The sequence below is a fragment of the Prionailurus viverrinus genome, chromosome D4 (assembly GCF_022837055.1).
Source record: "Prionailurus viverrinus isolate Anna chromosome D4, UM_Priviv_1.0, whole genome shotgun sequence".
In the NCBI taxonomy this organism is placed as follows: domain Eukaryota; kingdom Metazoa; phylum Chordata; class Mammalia; order Carnivora; family Felidae; genus Prionailurus; species Prionailurus viverrinus.
The window spans coordinates 75,249,644-75,271,909 of NC_062573.1; the positions used below are offsets into that span (position 1 = coordinate 75,249,644).

At 39.1% G+C, this 22,266-nt stretch overlaps 1 protein-coding gene across 2 annotated transcripts in view; it reads right to left on the reverse strand.

Annotated features, from left to right (window-relative positions):
- Positions 1-6,069: 6,069 nt before the first annotated feature.
- SMC5 (structural maintenance of chromosomes 5) overlaps positions 6,070-22,266 on the reverse strand; it is a 97,068-nt gene continuing 80,871 nt past the window's right edge. The window contains exons 18-25 of one of the 2 annotated variants that reach the window (XM_047829557.1): positions 14,874-14,999; positions 12,113-12,157; positions 11,599-11,694; positions 11,053-11,157; positions 10,731-10,850; positions 9,733-9,912; positions 9,558-9,653; positions 6,070-8,413 (exon numbers count right to left, since the gene is read on the reverse strand). In XM_047829557.1, the coding sequence (XP_047685513.1) occupies positions 8,273-8,413; positions 9,558-9,653; positions 9,733-9,912; positions 10,731-10,850; positions 11,053-11,157; positions 11,599-11,694; positions 12,113-12,157; positions 14,874-14,999 (909 nt within the window). In that variant the 3' untranslated portion in view covers positions 6,070-8,272. The remainder of the gene's footprint in view (positions 8,414-9,557; positions 9,654-9,732; positions 9,913-10,730; positions 10,851-11,052; positions 11,158-11,598; positions 11,695-12,112; positions 12,158-14,873; positions 15,000-22,266) is intronic. The other variant, XM_047829558.1, reaches the window with a different exon arrangement.

A 22,266-nucleotide genomic window follows, 5' to 3' on the forward strand; every position in this document is an offset into this window, starting at 1 on the left:
TTACCATCAATTTCTCTCTTTATGTCCACTAATATTTGCTGTATGTATTGAGGTACTCCAAGGTTGGGTGTGTAGATATTTCCAATTGTTCTATCCTCTCGTTGGGTTGATTCCTTTATCATTATGTAACGCCCTTCTTTGTCTCCTGCTATAGTCTTTATTTTGTCCAATAAAAGTGTTGTTACCGTGGCTTCCCCCCCCTCCCATCTCCATTTGCATGGGAAATTTTTTTCCATCCTTTCACTTTCAGTCTGAACGTCTTTTTAGGTCTGAGGTGAATCTCCTGAAGGCAGGATATAGATAGGTCATTGTTGTTGCTTTCCAAACAATTCTGCCACCTTATATCTGTTGATTAGAGCATTTAGTCCATTTACGTTAATAAATTGAATAAAGCAATTGACAGGCAGGTACTTATTGCCATTTTGTTATTTTTTTTCTGCTGTCATCTTTAAGTCTTCCCTTCTATTAACTGTAGACTTCATCTTTTTCTTCTAGTTCCTTGAGGTATAAAATTTTGGTTGTTTATCAGATGTCCTTGTTTCTTCAGGTAGGCATTTATTGCTGTGAGTTTCTCTATTAGTACTGTATTTGCAGCATCCCATATGCTATGTTTCCATTTTCATTTGTCTAAGGGTATTTTTTAAATTTCTCTTTTGATTTCTTCTTTGATCCATTTGTTGTTCAGCATCATATTATTCTTTACATATTTATTCATTTTCTGGTTTTCTTGATATAATTAATGGGTAGTTTCATACCATTGTGGCCAGAAAAGATGCTTGATATATTAATCCTTATTGTCTTGTTTTGTGGCCTAACATATGATCTATCCTGTGCACTTGAGAAGATTGTATATTTTGTTGCTTTTGGTTGGAATATTCCAGATATATCTGTTAAGTCTATCTGACCTAATGTGTTGTTTAAGGCCGATGTTTCCTTATCGATTTACTATCTGGATGATCTATACATTGATGTAAGTTGGGTATTAAAGTTCCCCACTTTATTGCTGTCTATTTATCCATCTAATAATTGATGTATACATCAATTTTATATTTTGTTGGGTACACAAATATTGACAAATGTTACATCCTTTTATTGAATTGATTACTTTATCATTATGTAATGCCCTTGTTTTTCTCTTACAATAGTCTTTTTTGTTTTAAAGTCTGTTTTGTCAAAGGTAAATATAGCTACCCCAGCTCTCTCTTGGTTTCTGTTTGAATAGAATAGATTTAGTCATCTCTTAACTTCCAGTCTGTGTGTATCCCTACATCTAGAGAATCTTGTAGGCAAAATAGAGATGGGTCCTGTTGTTTAATCCATTCCATCATTCTGTCTACTGAAAGTAGAATTTAGTCCATTTACATTTAAAGTGATTAATGATAGGTATGTGTTTGTTTCCATTTTGCTATTGCTTTGTGGCTCTGTTTTAGTTCTTCTGTTCCTTTCTTCTTTTGTTCCTTTCTTGTGTTATTTGATAATTTTCTGTAGTAGGATGCTTAGATTCTTTTCTCTGTGTTTTTTGCTTGTGGTTACTATCAGGCTTACACATAACGACTTAAATCTATTCCTCTATTTTATGTTGGTAACACTTAACTTTGAATGTATTCTAAAGTACTCTCTCCCCCACATTTTAGGTTTTTAATGTCACATATCAGGTCTTTTTATCTTGTGTATTCCTTAACTAATTATTGTTATCATAGTTATTTTTACTACTTTTGTCTTAACCTTCATACTAGCTTTAAAAGTGATTAATCTCCCTTACTCTGTATTTACTTTTCTAGTGAGATTTATTCTTTTATATGTTACTAATTAGAACCTTTTCTTTCAGCTTTTAAAGAGGTCCCTTAGCATTTTTTTGTAAGGCTGGTTTAATGGTGATGAATGCCTTTAGCTTTTCTTGTCTGGAAAATTCCTTATCTTACTTTCAGTTGTGAATGATAACTTTGCTGAGTAGTGTATTCTTGGAAGGGTTTTTTTTTTTTTTTTTCTTTTAGTTCTTTGGATATATCATGCCACCCTATTCTGGCCTGCAAAGTTGCTGCTGAAAAAAATCTGATAGTCTTCTGAAAGCTTCCTTGTACATAACAACTTGTTTCTTCTTCTGGCTTTGAAGATTTTGTCCTTATCTTTAACTTTTGACATCTTAATTATAATGTGTCTTAGTGTGGGTCTCCTTGGGTTCATCTTATTTGGAACTTAGTGGGTTTCCTGGATTTGGATGTTTGTTTCCTTCCCCAGGTTAGGAAAATTTTCAGGCATTATTTTTAAAAAAGAAGCCTTCTGCCCCTCTCTCTGCTTCTTCGGGAATTCCCATAATGCGAACATTAACTCATTTGTTGTTGCCCTATAAGGCTCTTAAGCTATCTTTACTTTTTTTAATTTTTCTTTTTGCTGCTCAGATTGGGTGAGTTCTACTGCTTTGTCTTTGAGTTCACTGATCCTTTCTTCTGCTTCATGTAACCTGTTGTTAAATGCCTCTAGTGTGTGTTTTAGTTCATTGATTGTATTTTTCAGCTCTACGACTTCCATTTGGTACTTTCTCATACTGTACATCTCTTTGTTATATTTCTCACCGTATTCATCCATTTTTCTCCCCAGTTTAGTGAGCTTCTTTATGACCATTACTTCGAAATCTTTAATGGGTAAATTACTTACTGCCATTTCATTAAGTTTTTTCCCTGAGTTTTTATCTTGTTCTTCAATTTGTAACCTACTTTTTTGTTGTTTCATTTTGTTTAACTCTCTGTTGGTTTCTATGTGTTAGATGAAGCAGCCACCTCTCCTAGCCTTGAAGAAGTGAATTCATGTACAAGATAAGCCACAGGCTCCTAGATGTGTGTGTTAAATGTGATGCCAGGTTCTCAAGCTGGTGCTTTAACATAAGGAGATGAGGCTCTGTGTATTGTGTAGGCACAAACAGCTGTGTCTGAGCTGGGTCCTGGGGCAGGTGAGTGCAAGCACACAAGCCCTTGCACAGCTGTTTCTCAGATTGCTAGTCTTGTGTGTTTGGGGGATTGCAAGCCCCATTGGTTTACAAAGTTAGATGTCTTGGGGGCTCGTCTCTCAGGTGCACATTTTAAAATTTGGGGTGCCTGATGGGTTTGAGCTGAGCCCTTCACTAAGGGAGAAGCTCTGGGTTTGCAGTTCCGTCCTAATTGTAGGTCACTGCACCTGGAGTGGGGGGTTGTGGCAAGTTTGTGTCCCAGCCTCTCCCACTCATGATTTGTTTTCTCTTTTGTCCAATGTGTAGGTGTTGCTCAGTCAACTTTTAGGTTATTCTGAGGACATTGTTCCTTATGTAGCTGTAGGCTCACTGTCTGTGGGAAGAAGGGAGTTCGAGATCTTCCTACGTCCCCATCTCGAATCAAATCCCTACCCTAGGCTGTTTCTTGAGAGAGGAATTGTATGCAGGTCTGATTTTTTTCCCTTAAAATACATACGCAAGTGTTTGGCTTATAGTACATGTAAATGAAGATTGAATATATAAATAATGGAATATGCGCAAATCCATCAGTGCTGGGAGAGAGGGCATTGATTGGCTCATGATACTGTTACTGAGCCGTAGTCCTTCTCCCCTTTTTAACAGAGTGGCTGGAGTTTAACTAGGAAAAGAGACACATAGCTAAAGATGACCTAGTCGAGTGTCGCACAGGCCATGTGACTCCGTTCAGGAGAAGAACAAAAGTAACATGGGCCGCTTGTATGTGGTTCTCTTAAAAGGGGTGACTGTGTCTTCCTCTTACCCCTTTCTCCCTACTTGATCATTTGGATACAAATGGTGGCAAGAGTTGAAGCAGCTCCACCTTGGACCATGAGAAAGAACCCAGTTTCGAGGATGGCAGAGCAGCAAAATGGGAACTGGTTGAGGAATCCCAGACTGCTTATGCTCTGTTAAGAAAAGAATAAACTTCTATCTTATCTAAGCTCTATCTGGGTTTTTGTTACAGCAGAACTTGCACCTGAACTAAGGTATAAGTATTGATGGGAACGGCAGTGTCTTAGCCCTAACAACGTGCATTACATAACCAGAAAAACTGTTTATGGGGTAGCTCCCAACAATCCAGAAGGCAAGGTATCTTGATAAAAAGGCAGCACGGTATCCTGGAAAAAAAAATTAAGCCTGTTTCTTCAGCCTCACCTCTCCCATTTACCAATAGTAAAAGTTTGCAGAAGTCTTACCACTGCTAAGTTTCTGTTGATCTACAGTTAAAGGGTTGTTGGGTGGAAATACTTGGAGAGTACAATACAGCTTATAAACAGATTATTACTCCATCTAGTTTACAAAGTAACTTGAGGCTTACCAGGGCTAGCCTAATCACTCCAACAATTCCCCTTCATGATTTAAGACTGTGAAGAGAATGATCTAAGCCACTTGGAAGATTGTTTCCAGCCTAGCAGCTAATATTTGAAGGTGAAGAATGACAGGTCAGACAACACTGGCACTACGTGAAGATTGTAAATAATATGAAGAGAACTTAAAATTTATTATTCTATCATAACACTGGACAGTTTGTCCCCAAACTTCTACACTGAAATGATGTGTCTCAACCTACTCCCCAGTGGGTATTTGGCAAGAATGAAGGGACCCCCTGGCACTGTGCCTTCCCCCACCCCTCTTCACATGTGGGCCTGGACGCCACCCGAGTGTGGAAGCTTGCTCCCCAGAGAATAAAGGAAATAACGAGTTTCTTACTGGGTGGCCAGAAAGGTGAGGCACAATTTATGGCAGTCTGCCCCCGAACAGCCAGCCTGCGTCTCAGTGTCTCAGATGAAGCTGGGGCCCAGAGTCCGAAAGCTGCACATAGGCCCCTCTCAGCTTCTCCAAACACTCTAGAATGAATCTAGGCAGAGCAGTCATGCTCTTTCTCTTTGGGGTTAAACAAAGCTGGCTACAAACAAAAACAAAAACCTAAAAAAAACAAAATCTTCCAACCAATCGCCAATTAACTAATTTCAGAGCAGTGAGGGCATAGTCCTATCTCAACAACAACCTCCAGCCCCCCCCCCCCCACCCCCGCCAAAATCCAAATTTTCCCCCGGGAATAAAAAATAAGCCCGAATGGTCAAAAGAGTCAAATCTCCCCAATGTGCAAAGCGTATTATTAATTAGAAGCTTTCCAAAATAGATGGTGTGAGTATACAGTAATGAGACAGAGTGGAGTATCTTGAGGGTAGCGCATGGACCGGATTCAAATTTCATGAAGGTGTAAGAAAATAATTTTATCTCTACATCAAAAGTCTCCCTCAAAGCGTACAGGTGCCTGTGTCCTTTGAAAAACTGACACAATCAATAAGATAGAACTCTACGTTAACTTCACTTGAAAGGGAATTCTCAGACCTCGATGTATAAAATACACCGTATATTATGCTTTTTAAGATTTAAATTACAAAACTGCAATGAAGCTGGAGAAAAAAATGAGACATTGATGAAGTGCCACTAGGATGCCAGGTGCCGTTGATGCCCCTCAGCTCATCTGCTCCCTTCCACAACTCTGTGCATGAAGTATTCTCATTTCACAACAAGGGAACGGAGTTGAGACAGGAGCTTAATGTATGAAGACACAATGATTCTTGTGAACGTTTTTAGCAAATCTAGGGCTTCAGGCTAAAAACTGTTGCCACTCGTGTTGCAAGGTGGCTTCCTCAGATGGTTGAAACCTTTTTTCATGATGTTCATTGCTTCCGTTAGACTGTAATCTCCTTGCAGGCAGGCAAAGAACTAAATATTTGATGGCTTTTGAACATGGACAGGCAAAAGCACACCAGACAGACTGGTTTTTCACTAAATGCAAAAAAATGACTCTTAATAAGGTTGAAAGTGTGAAAACAGTTTTTAATTAAAATAACCTACGCTAGCTGTGCCTGGGTGGCCTGGGTCAGTTGAGCGTCCAAATCTTGATTTTGGCGCAGGTCGTGATCTCACAATTTGTGAGATCCAGCCTTCTCTCAGGCTCCATGCCTAGCACAGGGCCTGCTTGGGATTCTTGCTCTCCCTCTCCGGTTTCCCCACTCATTTGCCCGCGTATGTACTTTCTCTCTCTCTCAAATAAAAAACACCATACTCCAAAAGAATATGAAAATATGCATTTATTACCAACAAAGCGTTTCCCAGAGGTCTTTTTCCCCAGTGATACACACACACGCACGCACACAGACACACACTATGGCAGGACAGAATTACATTTTTCACAGACTAAAGATTCATACTCCAAAGAAAACAAGCACGTGTCCAAAAGACAATCAGAAAGCAAAAAATCTTTACTTTGAACACTAAAAATCTTTGAATAGAGGCTCTCTCCTTAGGCAAATTAATGAGGATTTTCTCATTAAAAATACTTGTCACCTTCAGGTTTTGAATATTTTATTCATCAAATCAGACTTTCACTTGGCCTTTGTACAATTTGTATGTAATTAGAAATCAACCTTTGCAGAAAATATATGAAGTTTTAAGTGGCTGAGAATATAATGTGTTAGACTTATTCTCTTATTAATATGTTAAAATAATACATAATTTTTCATTTACAGTTCAAAATCCAATGTAAAACTAAATATTTGTCCAGTAGAGAAATATAAAATGCTTACAAACAAAGTATGGAATAATTACTGGCATATGTAAATTGCAATAAACTTGACCATTTGATTTGCAAACAACTCATCTTCAAGCTCTGCCTGCCCACGGGTCACCTGCCTGCAGAAGGAAGATGGTTGGCACTCAGACACAAAACACAGGACAGTAAGCGTGTATCAGTAAAGATATTTTGGTGGAAAGCAAAGTATTAAACAACAGAAACATTTGGGAGCACTGTCCCTTTAATAGGTTACCAAGTTTTTCAATGTTTACGTGACTTGTTACACCAGTAAAAATGTTTTTTAAAATATTTTCATAATACATGCATTAGACTGAGAAGGCTCTTTTAAAATTTTTTCAAGAAAAAAATACCTTTTTAAAGAGAAAATGTCCAAGTGAGAGGATATAGACTTGCAGTTCATTATTTTTTGACCTAATAAGAATATAAATTTCCATGGCTATTTATGAATATACAAAGCCCAAACTGAATGCGATTCTGCAATTTATTCAAGCTACCAAGTCAAAAAAATAATTCTGTCATGACTGGAATGGATCCAATCCATTGTTCAGAGAGACGTGTTCTTGGATTCGTCCATTATCTCACAAAATTTATCTTTTAAAAGAATAGAACTGTTTTGGCACTGTTAGTTAGTGTAACTCAGAGATAAACAAATGATTCTCTAATTCTTCCCTGCTCAAAGAAAACAGTTCAAACTAGATTTTCTAGGACAGTGGGGTAGGATCAACATGGTAAGGAAGGACCTCAAAGCTTAAGTTCTAGAAACAGTATGTTTTGAAACAAATCAATGCTTTCCCTCACTCTTGACATAACACTGAGAAATTTCAAATATAAACTGTAGAAACCAGTATATGAAATCTTAAGAAAAAACCCTTCTAAAAATAATTATAAAAATGCTTTTAGAAATTGAAGATGTAAAATACAGTTGACTTTAAATTAAAAAAAACCAAACCAAACCCACCCCACACACACTTTACAGGGTTATTCTTTAAAAACTTGATTTTCTTCTGTCAATCTTTTGCTGCATGTTGCATCATCTAGTGGCCACCTTGTGGCATTTCAAACAAGTCCTACCGTTTTTGAAGCCCAGCATGTTTTTCCCTTGAGATACCAATACAATTAGAGTGTCAAGTTTCATAAAGTTTTTTTTTAAAGGCCCATAAAATCACATTTCCTAGTGGAGATAAGGTAATCCTTTTTAATAGGAAGAAATGAATAGACTTGTCATAAATTATTATACATTAGTCTAGACATTTCCGTATCAATTTTTAAAAAATTAAATAGAACACTGGGAGGAAACTATGACTTGAGCTGCAGAGTCCTCTTTAGACTCTGACAGTAATTAAAGTTACTCTGGAATTCTAGCTGGAGGTTAGCAGGCCCACCACACTTCCCCTGCACCTGTGATGTAACACAGTCAACACCTTTTATCACGGGAACCCCGTGACATACAGCCAGAGGGCCAAGGACTCAAGTTCAACAAAAGCTGAAGACTAATTTCTATTACCGGATAATGTTCCACAGACAGAAGTTACTACGGTCTCCAATCATCAACCCGTTTGTGATTAACAGGTTTCCAAAAATGACTGATCTCTTAGTCTTTAGTGAATCTCCTTTTATTCAAGCGAGCCACACTTAGAAACAGGATTTAACCAGAGAAACGTCACAGCTGTCACCCTCTACTTTCACTGCGGTTGAGTGAACGTGATGCGCCGCCGCCGCCTCTGGAAAGCCTTTAGGTTCCACCTGTTAGGTTCCAACATATGAGGACCGTTGTAGACAAACAACACAGTCATCTTTTCAGAATAAGGAAGATTCTGCAGGAGCTGTGTTAAAACAAAGGGGCACATAATGCCGTATATTAAGCACGATTTACCGGCCTCACGTGGTGGGTCAAGTCAAATGTTACTTTATTTCAAACATAAATGAAATACTTCTGAAGTTCTCAGTTCAACATAAACCCTGCCAGACTGTGATCCTTCCTTGAGCGAGCGCGCCTGAAGCCCGGCCTAATGATCAACATGCCTTGTCAGTATTTCCCAGGCCAAATAAGATCCTACAGCTTCCTAGGTTGACCCTGGAAGTAAGTCCTTCAGCACATCCCTGGGATCCATTCTTTCACTCATTTATCCACAAACACTTCACAAGCAACTCGTACGGTCGTGAAAGATTGGTAGCCTGAAAAGTGTGTGACAGAGGGGTGGGTTTTTAAGGGCAGGGTGTTTGGTAGACAACAGAGCATTAACAGGTCTGGCTATTCCAGAGAGTATGTGCCAGACCCAGAAGACAGATTATACTCTTCAATAAAAATGTGCATTTAAGATGGACTTGCCAATAAAATTTTTCATGCATAGTTTTAAAAAGAAAATCCAGTAACGTTAATAAACCCAGCTTTGAGTTTACTGGTCTTACAATTCACCTACAGCACAAGATGTAACAAAAGACGATTTCCTGTTGTAATGGTTCTAGCTTACGGAAAATTCTCTGCAAGGATGATTCTGCTCTTATCGAAGTTAATGTGAGAAAAGAAGACGTTGGCTTAACTTGTGATTTCCTCTGGGTCAGGGCAGTGGTGCTGGTGAACGGTGAAGGGCAGTGCATCCCTGGACGGGCCCTTCTGGGGACATGAGCATCTCAGGTCTGAGTGTGGAATCCCCTGCCGCTTGTAAAAAGTGCTAACAGAGAACTTATCTAGAGAAGGAGTAAGTGCCAAAACCAGGGAGGAAATCTTGGTTCTAGAACATAATTCTATGCCTCCTACATTTCTTCTTGCAATAATAAGGTCTCTGATTAAGTATGTCACTGGAACTTGTCCCCTTTAGTAATATAAATACTACTGTAATCCTTGGAGTTCCTTTTGTGGGAGTATTTCTGCTCACCTTTATGTATTGGGCCACAAAATCTGCTACATGATGAAGCCACAGGGGACCTCGGAGTTACATGAGCTCTTTAAGATTACTGATTACCCACCTTTGGTGTAATAAAGAAGTACTGAGATGTATTTTCTTTACAAGCAGTATTTACAACCATTTCAAACACTCTCCGTTCATTGATTGGGTCCATTCCCTAAACAACAATGATACTGATTACATTTACATCCACCACAAGATGCAATAAAACCCAGGTAAAGGAGTAAGCTCCACACCTGATTGATCTCATCAACTACTCTGAACGGACATCGATTGAGTTCCTGAAGGGCCATCAAGTACAACATCGTGGACACACTTCTTTCACCCCCGCTCTGGTGGTGTGGAGTTAACTCATGCAGCTGCGTGCTGCTGCGGAACTTGACTCGAATCCGGATGCCGTACTTATCATAGTCCTCCTGTGAAACGTTCACATACTTGTTGAAGGTTCCAGGTTTCTCGGGCACTTAAATACTACTATTCGAAAAGAGACTGAATAAATCCATTAGAAGAGGAAAAGCCGTAAAATTTAGTGACTGTAGTTTTATTTCAACAGATCTGTGAAGATGCCTAAAGGCCTGTAGACGGCAACTAGTTCTTTGATACTTTGTTGTTGCAGTTTATTTGTAAATTAAAAAAAAAAAAGAAAACTGAGGTATAGTACCTGCTTTACAAAATAACTGTGAGGATTAAACGATCATCCTGTTTCATCTATAATTCCCAACTCCTTTTTTCAATTATTTTAAAGCAAATCCCAGTTGATCACTTGATGTATTTCTGAAAGGAAATTATTTTACCTATACTTGCAATGCCTTAACTTACAGCTCAAGAAACTAGTAACAAATTTGCAAATATTTTCATTCCTGTGTACTCTGTCTTGCTAAAAACGGAAACCACTAATAGACTGTACTTCAGTCAAGTTTGCCAATCTGCTTAGGAATGTTGTAATGTGGACAGTGGTGGATTTTTAAATCAATTCAATTCACGCAGAGCCAAATAACCATTACCTCCCCGGATACAAAAAGTCAGTAAGATGCTAGCGACTGATCTCAAATGTCACACACACACACAAACACAAGTGACTGCAATGGACTCCGGCAGTGGTATTTTTCTTCCTTTGAACGATTTTTTAGTAAGCAAAACTGTCACAGGCCTCGTTCTGCAATTAACAATTCACACGTACTCTCAGCACATAATTAAAACTACTCGCCAGGAAACACGTGAAATGCAGTTTTACCTCATTTTCTGTATGCAGATCAACTTCACCAGCACACTGCATGGAACTAAAAAAATTGCTGAATTTTTCATTTATTTTTTCTACGAGCTCTTTTAAAGGATTAAGCCACCTTTCTTTTACCTGCAAATAAATTCAATATAAAAACACAAAAGAAGTATTACTATATTGATAGAAAACTGTCCCTAAGAAATGTAGTATCAATCTAGCCACGAGGACATGTGTAACTATTCGTTCCATGTAATTTCACTTGGCGCCGTTCTATGTTCCCGTGGGATAAATGGTGAGCCCGCAACAGAAGAAAAACTAAAGGTTAAATAACTACCTGTGAAATGTTTTCCCTGTATTTATCCAGTTCAACTTTCTTTATCTTTAGTTCCTCAGTTAATTGCTCTATTTCTTCTTCTCTTTTTGTGTATTCCTCAACAACCTGCCAGGAAAAAAGAATATTGAAGACAAATCTACCAAAGGATAAAATTACAGGGAATTGTGCATCAATTAAAATGTGAAGTGAAAATGCTCATTGTGTCACACTGTTTGTATGCAACTCATTTATGTTCTTGTACTGAAAGTGTTTTTCATCCTCAAAAAAAAAATAGACGCTGCAGTATTCCAGGTTAGCCCCACTATTCTTTTTATAAAGGAAAGGCACAGAACAGTGTGTTCCTTAGGAAGAGTCTATTTAAAATTCTAATAGATTCAGAATCTGGCATTTAAAGCACATTGTTCCTGCTGTCTAGCTTATTATTACCAAGAGCTCTAGTACAGAGTGGGAGGCCGGCACTGGAGCGAAGTGTGTGCACGCGCGTGCGTGTGGGGTGTGTGGGGAGAGTGGCGGTGCCTGAGGGAGGCCAAAGGGGAAGAAGCATACTGTGGGATTCAGTCCTGTGAAGCAAGAAGCTCTTGATCTTTCTTCAGTTAATAAAGCATCAATTTCATCCAACGTGTTTGGAAGATCCTGGAAAGCCTAAAGAAGAAAAGAATGGTCTATTATTAGCAGACAGTACAGCAAAGGCAGTTCAATTTGAATAAATATTCTGCTGAGTATCTACTATGTGTTCAACAGCATGCTAGCATACAAGAAATCAAAGGAACTAAACAGGGTTTTGGGCCTTCAAATAGCTTACACTTTAAAAAATGCGAAACATATTGACTGAATAACACTGGGTAACACCTTAAGGCAGAGTATCAATGTTGAGTATTACAGTAAGCAGTACATATCATACAGACTAAGGGAAGTATCAGTTCATGCTAGAGGAGCTACAAGAGAGTTAAGAGAAGGTAAGAGGCCTCAACTTCATCTCTGGGCCTTAGAGCAAGTAGCTAGGGAAAGGCAAGGCAGAGGGGAGACAGGAAGCTTGGAAAAAAGAATGAGTGCTGCATACCATGGGGGGTGAGGAGTTGTGTCCATTTGGAATGGTGGGTACTTGCTGAATTGGTAGAATGGGTCCAGAATATGTGGGGCATTGAAAGAGAGCAAGAAGTTAGAACTTTATACTGTACTTATGAAGAACGACAAAAGCATCTTAAGAATCCGGTTACTTTGACGGCAGAATCTCACCGTAGTACAGCTGACCCTCGACCAACACAAGGTTGGGGAGGCCGACCCCCACTGTGAGTCAAAAATATATGTATAACTTTTGACTCTCCTAAACGTAACTACCCACAGCCTACTGCTGACTGGAATCCTTACTGATAACATTAACAGTGGATCAACACATATTGTGGATAATACATGTTTTATATACTGTACTCTTACAATAAAGGAGGCTGGAGAAAAGGAAATGTTAAGAAAAACATGAGAAAAATATAGCACTGTTATTTATGGAAAAAAAATTTACACATAAGTGGACCCTCACAGTTCAAACCCCTGTTGTTCGAGGGTCACCTGTACGACCTTTGGAGTCCAGGCGGTAGAGACAAGTCAGGGCAGACCCCTTCCTATCTGGGAGGAAAACGGTACACTGTGTTGCTAGCACAACCTGCAATGACCGCGTGGTATGAAGTACAAAATGAATCTTAAAACTCTGAAAAAGACCTTGAAATAATTAATATCTTATGTCTTTTAACTGTTTCGAAAGCAGTTCAACATCTACAGCCCTTCAGATAGGAAGTATCCGCTGTCGACGTGACTTGTCCGCTGGGCTTTCACCCTGTGCTTGACTTAAATGTGCTGGGTGTCTTCACCTGACTCCCTAACGGGCATCCTAAATCTTAGATGGTCACGCAGAAATCTTGACTTCACACACCCTCCCTACCAATGTGAACAAACCTATTTCTCCTTCTATCTTCGTCATCTCAGTCAATGGCAGAATGTAGGGGTTGGTTTTCTCTCTCACCCTCCACCTCTAATCCATCAGCAAGTCCTGCTACTGTCAGTAACAGATCCGCAGATTGGCACGCTTCCCTCTTCTCCAGCCTCCCACCCTGATCCCTGCTGCTATTATTTCTGGCCTGGTCCAAAGCAATAATCTTCTGAACAGTCTCACTGCACTAGTTCTGTGTCCCTACTTGATTCTTTGCCTGGCTGGCAGTTAGAGTGCGTTCCTACATGCCCGTCAGCCACATCCCTCTTCATAATCTTCCAGTGGGTGCCATCTCAAAATATAACCCAAACTCCTTCTGTGGGCAGTAAGACCCTACATGGTGTGACTTGTGCCTTCGTTTATGCCTGGATCACCAAGTTTCAACCGACTGAGATTCCTTCCATACTGAAACATGACGCATACACTTCTGCCTAGGGGCTTCATGAGGAGCAATTTTCTCTGCCTGGAACACTTTTCTCCCCAAACACTCACTTGACTAATTTCTTCTCTGCATTCAGGAATCATCTAAAATAGTTATCTTCTCAAAGGAACCTTCTCTGACACTCTATCCTCTTACCTTGTTTTATTTTTCTTCTCAGCACCTCTCAATAGCCGACATTATCTATTTGCTTTTTAATTCGTTTGTCTGCCCCACCCTCCACACTCGGATGTAAATTTCAGTAGAGAAGTATCTGTCTTGTTCAAGGCCTGATAGATCAGTAACATTTTTAATATACGAATTATCTTCTAATATTGTTTCTTTCGAAAACAGTACAACTTATCAAGGGTAGAACTGTACTGCTACTCTGAAAAAAACTACAGACACTGGACTAATATTTACTTCTTTTGTAACTAAGCGTACTTAGGAAAAGTTCTAGTATATTTTTATAGAAACAACAACCACACAATTTGTCTCATAGCTACTAAATCCCCATTATGTACCCTAATAGATCCATTCTCTGTGGTGTCTGGGTCTGATACAGTAGAGTAAAATCTTTGAGGATTTGAAAATTCCAATCTAAATGAGTTTTTTCCAGTTCTATTTATATCTTTAGTAGACATTCATTAGTTATTAAAATAGAGATTAGACATTAATTATTGAAATAGGGAAATACATATTTCACTACCTACTGAAATTAAGATAAAGTATTTTATCTAAATATTTTAAAAGTAGTTTTCTATTTTCTTTAGACATTACTCTGCAAGAAGTAGGTATGTTGGACAAGGTGTGATCCCTACTTGCCAGATAAAGCTTAGGGTCACGGGGCCCCAAGTCATGGTAGAACATGAACTACGGGCAGCGTCTCATTTATTAACTGAACTGAACAGTATGTTAGCACATAAAATACAAGGAGGAAAGGCTTTTTTCTCCTTTTCTTACCAACAGATGTTAGCCCTAAAGATCAAACCATAAATAAGCACCCTCATTTCCAGAAAAATATGTTCACTTTGCCTTTTTCTAAACATCCTCTATTTACTGTTTCTTATAAACTAATTACCAATGCTATGTGTCCATAAAAAATTACACCCCACCTCCTGCCCCCACCTCTTACAGGTAGGTTGGGGGGAAAAAAGCCTTTTGTCGCAAGAATGAATGTTCTGGTAGTGGTAATTGGGCAAGGGGACAGCAACAACCGACAACTGGTGCCCAAGTTTGAAGACAGTAAAGAAAATCCATTAAGCTTGATGACATACACATTCAGCTTAAAAATGGGAAGATCCCATTATTTCTTTCAGCACATTATGTTTCTTATGGCACATTACAATGACTACACACTTTGAGCTTAAAAATAACGTGCTGAGTATATAACTTGTAGCCGTATATACTTTTTATACTTACTGTCTGGTATTCTTGAGGAACCGTCTGCTCTGCGCCCAGGTTACATACTTGCCTAGCTCTCTTCATCAGCTCCTTGCATTTCTGCAGTAATCTCTGTCTGCTTTCATCCAGCTCAATGAAATGTTGCTAAATGTAAGGAAACATTTTTGACAATTTGTAGGTTACCGTTAGAGGATGACTTTATGAAATGACCACATTATACATGTATCTTGGAGGCACTGTGGATTCAGTTCCAGACCACCTCAATCAAGTGACTATCACAATAAAGCAAGGCAAATGAATTTTTTGGTTTCCTATATAACCAAACATATATATATATATACACACACACACACACACACACACACATAAACATATGTCATATATATAAAAGTTATTTACTATACTGTAGTTTAGTAAGTGTTCAACAGCATTATCTAAAAAAACAATGTACATACCTTATTTAAAAAATAATTTTATTGCCAAAAAAATGGTAACCACCACATGAGCTAGTAGCAAAGCCTCTTGCTTACCACAGGTGACCATAACAAATATAATAATGAAATATTATGCAGTATCTGAAGAATTGTAGCACGTAAAGAAATAAAATGAGGTATGCCTGATATGAAATAAATTAGGGAATTTAAACTGATAAATCATCTAAAAACCATACCTCAAAAAATCCTGAGAGCTTTTGTTAGAGAGTAAATTTGAACTTAAACTTTAAAATTTATCAGCACATAATGTGACATTTCTCTAGTCCTTAAGACCTCTGAAATTTAAATTCGCTTTCTCCTGAAACAGTTTATCTTAGCTATATATATAATCATGCTCGAATAAAATTTGAAATACACAGTACATAGGTTTCCTATCTGAAAACTCAGTACTCAAATGTAAAGAGAACCTTTCAATAGTGTTTGGTAGTTTTCCAAGTGCCTTTCATGTACTTATCATTTATTCATGGACCCATTCATTCCTTCACCAGATAATTACGGGGAATCCATTATATAAATGTCAGTATTTTATTATGCACTGAACAGAGAGAGGTGAATAAGGAGAAAGCTACACAAAATTATTATCATAAAAGAAACAGCTACTATTTATTGAAAGCTTATGTGCTGTGCGCTTCACATAGGATTCCCTCTTCACAATACCGTACAATGATATTATTTCCCATTTTGCACATTAAAAAGAGAATTAAAGCATCTTGGCCAACCTCACACATTTAGTTGCAGGCTGTCAGGATTCACATCCTTGCCTGCTTCTAGAACTCCTGCTCCTTTCATTATGGCACCATGCCTCTCAGGGGAAAGCAAAGCCAGCATGTGAGGTGGGGGGGGGGGGGGGAGGGAGGGGAGAATGCAGGAAGGGCAGAGTGGTCACAGAAGCTATGACAGGTGAATGGTCTTCAAGGACAAGTAAGAAATGACTAAAGAGGAAGCAGCAGAAAGCATTCCTAGGACACCTGATTACAAATGTGATGGAAGGAAAGCCTCCTTAGAGGCTTATTTAGGGAATGACAAAACTACCATAGCTGGAGAGGAGGTAAGGTTGTAAATATCAGAGTGGTAAGGTAGGTAAGAGCCAAATGTTAAGTTTCTGGGTAACGAGGGGGGCGGAGTGGAATGCCTTCTGTGGGCCAAGTTGGTTATAACCACTATCCTGTGTGTTAATTGATCCAATCATCATTACAGTCTTAGAGAAATGCATTGTCTTTTTTACATGTGGCTCAGAGATACTAAGAAACTTGCTCAAGGTTATAGCAAGCAAACAGGTTCCTAAGAAAACCAGTCTAGTTTGCTCTTTCCATTAAACCTCAAACTTTGGTCTGCCCACACAAAAAAACTAGAGGGGTGAGGGAGGGGGATGGTGAAGACTGTTAAAACAGTATTGATGCCCAGCCATGAGGCAGATCTCCTGATTAAGATCTCTAGGGCAGAGGCCTGGACATTTGTATTATTAACAAGGTACTCAGGTGATTTTTGTGCATATAAGTTGGATAGCAGATAAATTCAGGAGTACATACTGAACAGAACTCAAAATACAAAGCCAGCCTGACACGAATCAATGGTACTATGGTCTCTATATCTGAGAGAAAAGAAAGAGAATGTTAAAGACTCCCTATCACCCTTGCTTTGCTCTCAGGGCAGATCACACTGAAGCAGTATAAACAAGGGCCAGATGGAAACCAAACACTCCTCGAGTCTTCCACTCCTTTGTATTCCTCTGGGCCTTGACAAAGGATCGCAACAGTACAGCAAAGAAATACAGGAGTCGAACATCGAGGCCTCTGGGCTTCAGAAGACAAAACCTCACTCAACAGTTGCCTAATTAAATCTTTCCCAAAGAATAATGTTCTTTCTGGACATACATGCTTTTGACATACCTCTACATATAGCACCTGTTTGCCCCCCACTCCAAACCAGAATTCATGGTGAGCTTTTTTTGTGGGGAGTAAGGGGCAGCAAGAAAGAGAGCATACAATTATGTAAGATAATGTTGTCAAGTCAGACTAGTGAAAAAGGCTTTATTAATAATTTTGCTTAGAGTCTACCCTTTAACAGTTAATAGGCAACAAACTTAATCTGTGTAAGACCTAGGGAGAGAAAAAGGCAAATTTACCAACTATGGCTCACCAATATCTCAGAAAGAACTACTCTGTGGGTATATATTCTGAAAGAATAAGCATTAGCTTTTCTCTGAAATTCTTTTTGATAAAGTTCAATGGTCATGAACCACGTCCAAGGACATTTTACAAGGAAAAACTTCTCTAAGAGGGCCCTCTAGTGGAACAAATCAGAATTGTTCACAGCATTTCTTGTAAACTATAAATAGGATGTTGCACACAAAATCAACACAGTTAAGTATTCTACTTGACAATTTATTAAAAGAAGAGTCAAAATGAAATTTCCTGTATGAAAAAAAAATTGGAGTTCTAGGTCTTATGGATTTCTACTAGAATATTAGTAAATAAAAACATTTCTACCTGAATTTTCCTCTACTGTAAATATAAGCATCACATTTCATAGCAATTTAACAGATTCAAATTTAAACATTAAGTTTTAGTGCATATCACATAGAATACATATCTTAGAAATATGTAAAGAAAAGATAGTGATCTTGACTAATATACAAGACTACAAGTTCTATTTCAATCAAATAGTAAAAACAAATGAAGTAATGGCAATAATACTATTGACTTGTTAAATGATCCCCCCTCACCCCAAAAGAGATCTCCCTTAAATAAAAAAAAAAGTCTGAAATCGTTTTGCAGGAGAGGTAAGCAGGTAGCCACAGAGGGCAATACTAGATGAAAGAACAGAATTTCTAAATTTAGTAGGAGGCTAAATACATTTAACAATTTCTAATTCTTATCACTAATTCTGATGTAAATCTATATTTTTTAAGGAAACTGTCTTTGTGCTAGACAGTGTATTTAAGCATCTTGATCTATATTCAAGTGAATGAGGGCGCCTGGGTGGCTCAGTCGGTTGAGCGTCCAACTTCGGCTCAGGTCATGATCTCACAGTTTGTGAGTTCAAGCCCTGTGTCAGGCTCTGTGCTGACAGCTCAGAGCCTGGAGCCTGCTTCAGATTCTGTGTCTCCCTCTCTCTCTGCCCCTCCCCTATTCACACTCGGTCTCTCTCTCTCTTTCTCTTAAAAATAAATAAACATTAAAAAAAATTTTTTAAAAGTGAACGAGCACAATATTCCCACAAGTCAGACAGGTATTTTAATACCTATGGCTGTAAACAAACAAGAGACACGGAGTAGAGTTAGAAAACCAGTGCGTGGTTTAAAAGCAACTAAAAACCCAACCAAGTAATAGGTATATCCATTGTGTCCACCTCCACATTTAGACGTACAGCTTACAAACTTGTCCTGACGATACTCCAGACGTCATTACCAAACAGGCTCACCACCATTCACCTCCCTTGGGATGTCTGACAGGTCCAGAACCATGCTGCCCTATTTGCCTTCCAACAGTTTGAGGACTTCTTAAACTACATGATGGTTAAGTCACCTTGGGTTCCCTCATGGACACAATCTCTACTGAAACTCTGTGTCAATATTCTTTTGTGAACATGTTTTCATGAGGAGGCTAAAATGGGAAGTGGTACTAACGGGTCCTTGGTGTAACCTGCCATGTGTTCAAGGGGACAAGCAGAAAAAACACCCCACTAGTTCTCCTTGTTTGAAATGAAGGAGGAAAGCAAGACAGAATAGTAAGGGCATCTGTGGGTCAATGACAGCCAGCTGAAGAAAGAGAACAAGGGAAAGAGAAGGTGCACTGCCACACATCGTACCACATATTCTCTCACTCATTTGGATGATTCAAGATGTGGGCTCAGGGAGCACGGTCAGTCAGCAACAACTACTGAGGACCCAGCGTAAAAAATCAAACAACCTTACAAAGGAGATGGAGAAAGCAATTTTCAGATCAACTCGTTACAAAGAGAAACAGAATGGTGCAAGATACTGCTGAGGAAATGCAAACTCAAGTTGGCTAGCATCGAGTAAGATCGGTGTGGAAAAACCTGTGTGCGTGCAGGCATGTCTGCGAGGGGTTAGGAGGCTGACGACTGAGTGGCTAGTTCCAGGTAACGAAATCTAAAGGGATAAGCAACAAACCAGAGATTATCTGTCTGGACGGTATAATGGGGCCATCTTTGTAAAAAATTACTGACTCAAGGACTGAAAACAAAACCTCCTCCCAAGAGGCTTTCCTATTCCCTAGAGTAGTCCACTCTACTCAAAGTATTAACACTGCTGCTGCTACGAACACAGAAAACCCTGACACAGAACGAAGGCTGGAAGAGCAGCTCTATGTCAAAGAGTAGGGTGAAGTCTGGGAGAACGCTTCCCCCAAGCCATGGTGATTTCCTGATGCTTTTGTAAACAGGACACAAACCCATAGGTTTCTTCAGCTCATTAATGCTTAATTCGAAATTAAAACTTGAGGCACAAGGATCCAAGACTGTATTGTGTGACTGGACTCTGTCCACACAGCACTGGCATGATGGGTCAACTTCCTCATGATACCATCTATGATACCACTTCCCATCCTGAACAACCAGGTTCACAGGCTCACTCAGTGTAGCACGGGCTCTATAATTATTTATCGACAGAACACAGGAGGGCAGATGACTTCCCTCACACTCCATGAAATAAATACAGATGAGGTGAGTTCCATATCCAGTCCCCCAGAGCACCCATGGCCTCCCGTCCCCCACCCCATTTGGGTACTATCTTTGTTTTTGTCTTTTTTCTCCTGGATCCCTTCCACATGTTCAGAATGACTATGGCTACTCCTGCTTCCTTCCTCCCCCTTTTTTGCTTGGGAGGGGAAGAAGGGAGGGAAGGACTTTCCCATCTTTTAAGCCTCTGGCTTTGGCTCTAAGTGAACTAATCAATCCTACCATATCAAACCTGACCTTTAGCTCCTTCTGGCTAGGTGTGTTTATGCTTGCTTACTACTCTCAGATGCTTATCTGCTAGCAAAATCTTGTTTCTTCTGATTTCTTTGAGCCATAAGCTTTTTCAGGAAGTGGAGTCTGAAGAAGCTGCCTTCCAAATAATGAAGCTGCATGTCTGCTCTGATTTAATGTTTCCACTTCTCTGTGCGGTCCTGTATTTCTTAAAACCTATCATCTCAGGCTGTTGCTGCTGAACGACACTACAACACTTCACTACTGCACAACACGAGTGTTCTCCAAGAGACAGGCGTAAAGTGAATCATCTACAGACCCCGCCAGAGCGTAGCAGACCCTGGGAAGGTAGGAGCGTGGATGACAAAGGGCACAAGGGGACTTCAAATACATGACAAGCTTTCAAAAGCCGCAACAAATATGGCGGTGTTACATCTGTCAGGGATAAGGGGCACATGGAAGTTATGTTACTCCTCCTACCCTGGTGTAGCTTTACAATTTCAGACTTAAAAATATTTGAAAAATAGACTTTATTTAAATGTGTTTTCAGAGTTGAAGTGTAATTGGTGAACAAACTACACGTCAAGTGTACAACCTGATGAGTTCTGATGAACATACACAACAGTGAACCTGTTACCCCCAAGATGACAAATACATCTATCACAGTCAACACCTTGTCCTGCTTTGTAATCCATCCCCTCTGACCCTGCCCAGGCAACTGCTGACTGATTTGTTACTGCGCATTCTACGTTCCATAGAATTCGTACAAATGGAGTCAGTTTTTTTGGTCTGGCTTCTTACACTCAGCATTAACTGAGAACCATCATGCTGGGTCTCAGTAATTCATCCCTTTTAATGGCTGAGTAATATCCCCTTATGTGGATAGACCATAATTTGCAACCACTTACTGCTGCTGGACATTTGTTTTCAGCTTTTAGCTGTTACCATACTGCCACACATTCCTGTACCCATCTTTCATGGATGCAAGCTTTCATTTCTTTTGGGTAAATACTAGGAAAGGAATGGCTGCATCATATGGCATACAGACGTTTAGCACTTATGAATCTCTCCAATGATTTTCCAAAGTGGTTACATTCTTTAAGTCTCTACCAGTATGTATGTGAGTTCCAGGTGCTTTACTTCCTCACCAGCACTTTGGTATGGTCCGTCTTAAAGTCTGTCATTCTAGTGCATCTGTGGTAGTAGCTCATTATAAGTTTAATTCACACTCTCTAGTGACTGACAAAGCTGAGCATCTTTCCCTGTGCTTATTTGCTGTCTGTGTATTTTCTTTAGTGGAGATCATGCTAAAACCTTTTGCCCATTTTCTGAGTAGGTTGTTAGTCTTCTTAGTATTGATAGTTGTATAAAAGTTCAGGGGTCAGCAATCTTTTTCTACACAGGGCCAGCAGGTAAGTATTTTAGGTGTTGAGGGCTTATATATAATCTTTTAAAAAAAATGGAAAAACTATTAGCTTGTAAGGATTGTGTATAAGCAGATGTTAGGCTAGATATGGCCCCTGTGACAGCCCTTCATCTTGATACACTTCATTAGTTGTATGTGTTACAAATATATTCTCCCCATTTGTAGCCTGCCCTTTAACAGCATCTATTGAAAAGCAAGTTCATTTTGAAGTAAAACTTCTGATTCCTTTTCCTTAATGTAGTTCATGCTTCTTGTGTTCCATTCTATTTTGCTAAAACTAAGATCACTAAGATTTCTTTTCTTGCCTTCAAAAAGCTTTTAGCTTTAGTTCTTACTTAAGTCTATGACCCATTTACATGTGGTATGAGATAAGGGTTGTAGTTCATTTTTTGTATATGACTATTCTATTGTTCTAGCTCTATTTGTTAGACTATTCTTTCTCCATTGAATTGCCTTGATATCGCCTTGCCAAAAAACAACTGACTATATATGTGTGAATCTATTTCTGGATTCCCTATTCTGTCCCACTGAGCCATATGGGTCTATTTTTACCCCAATA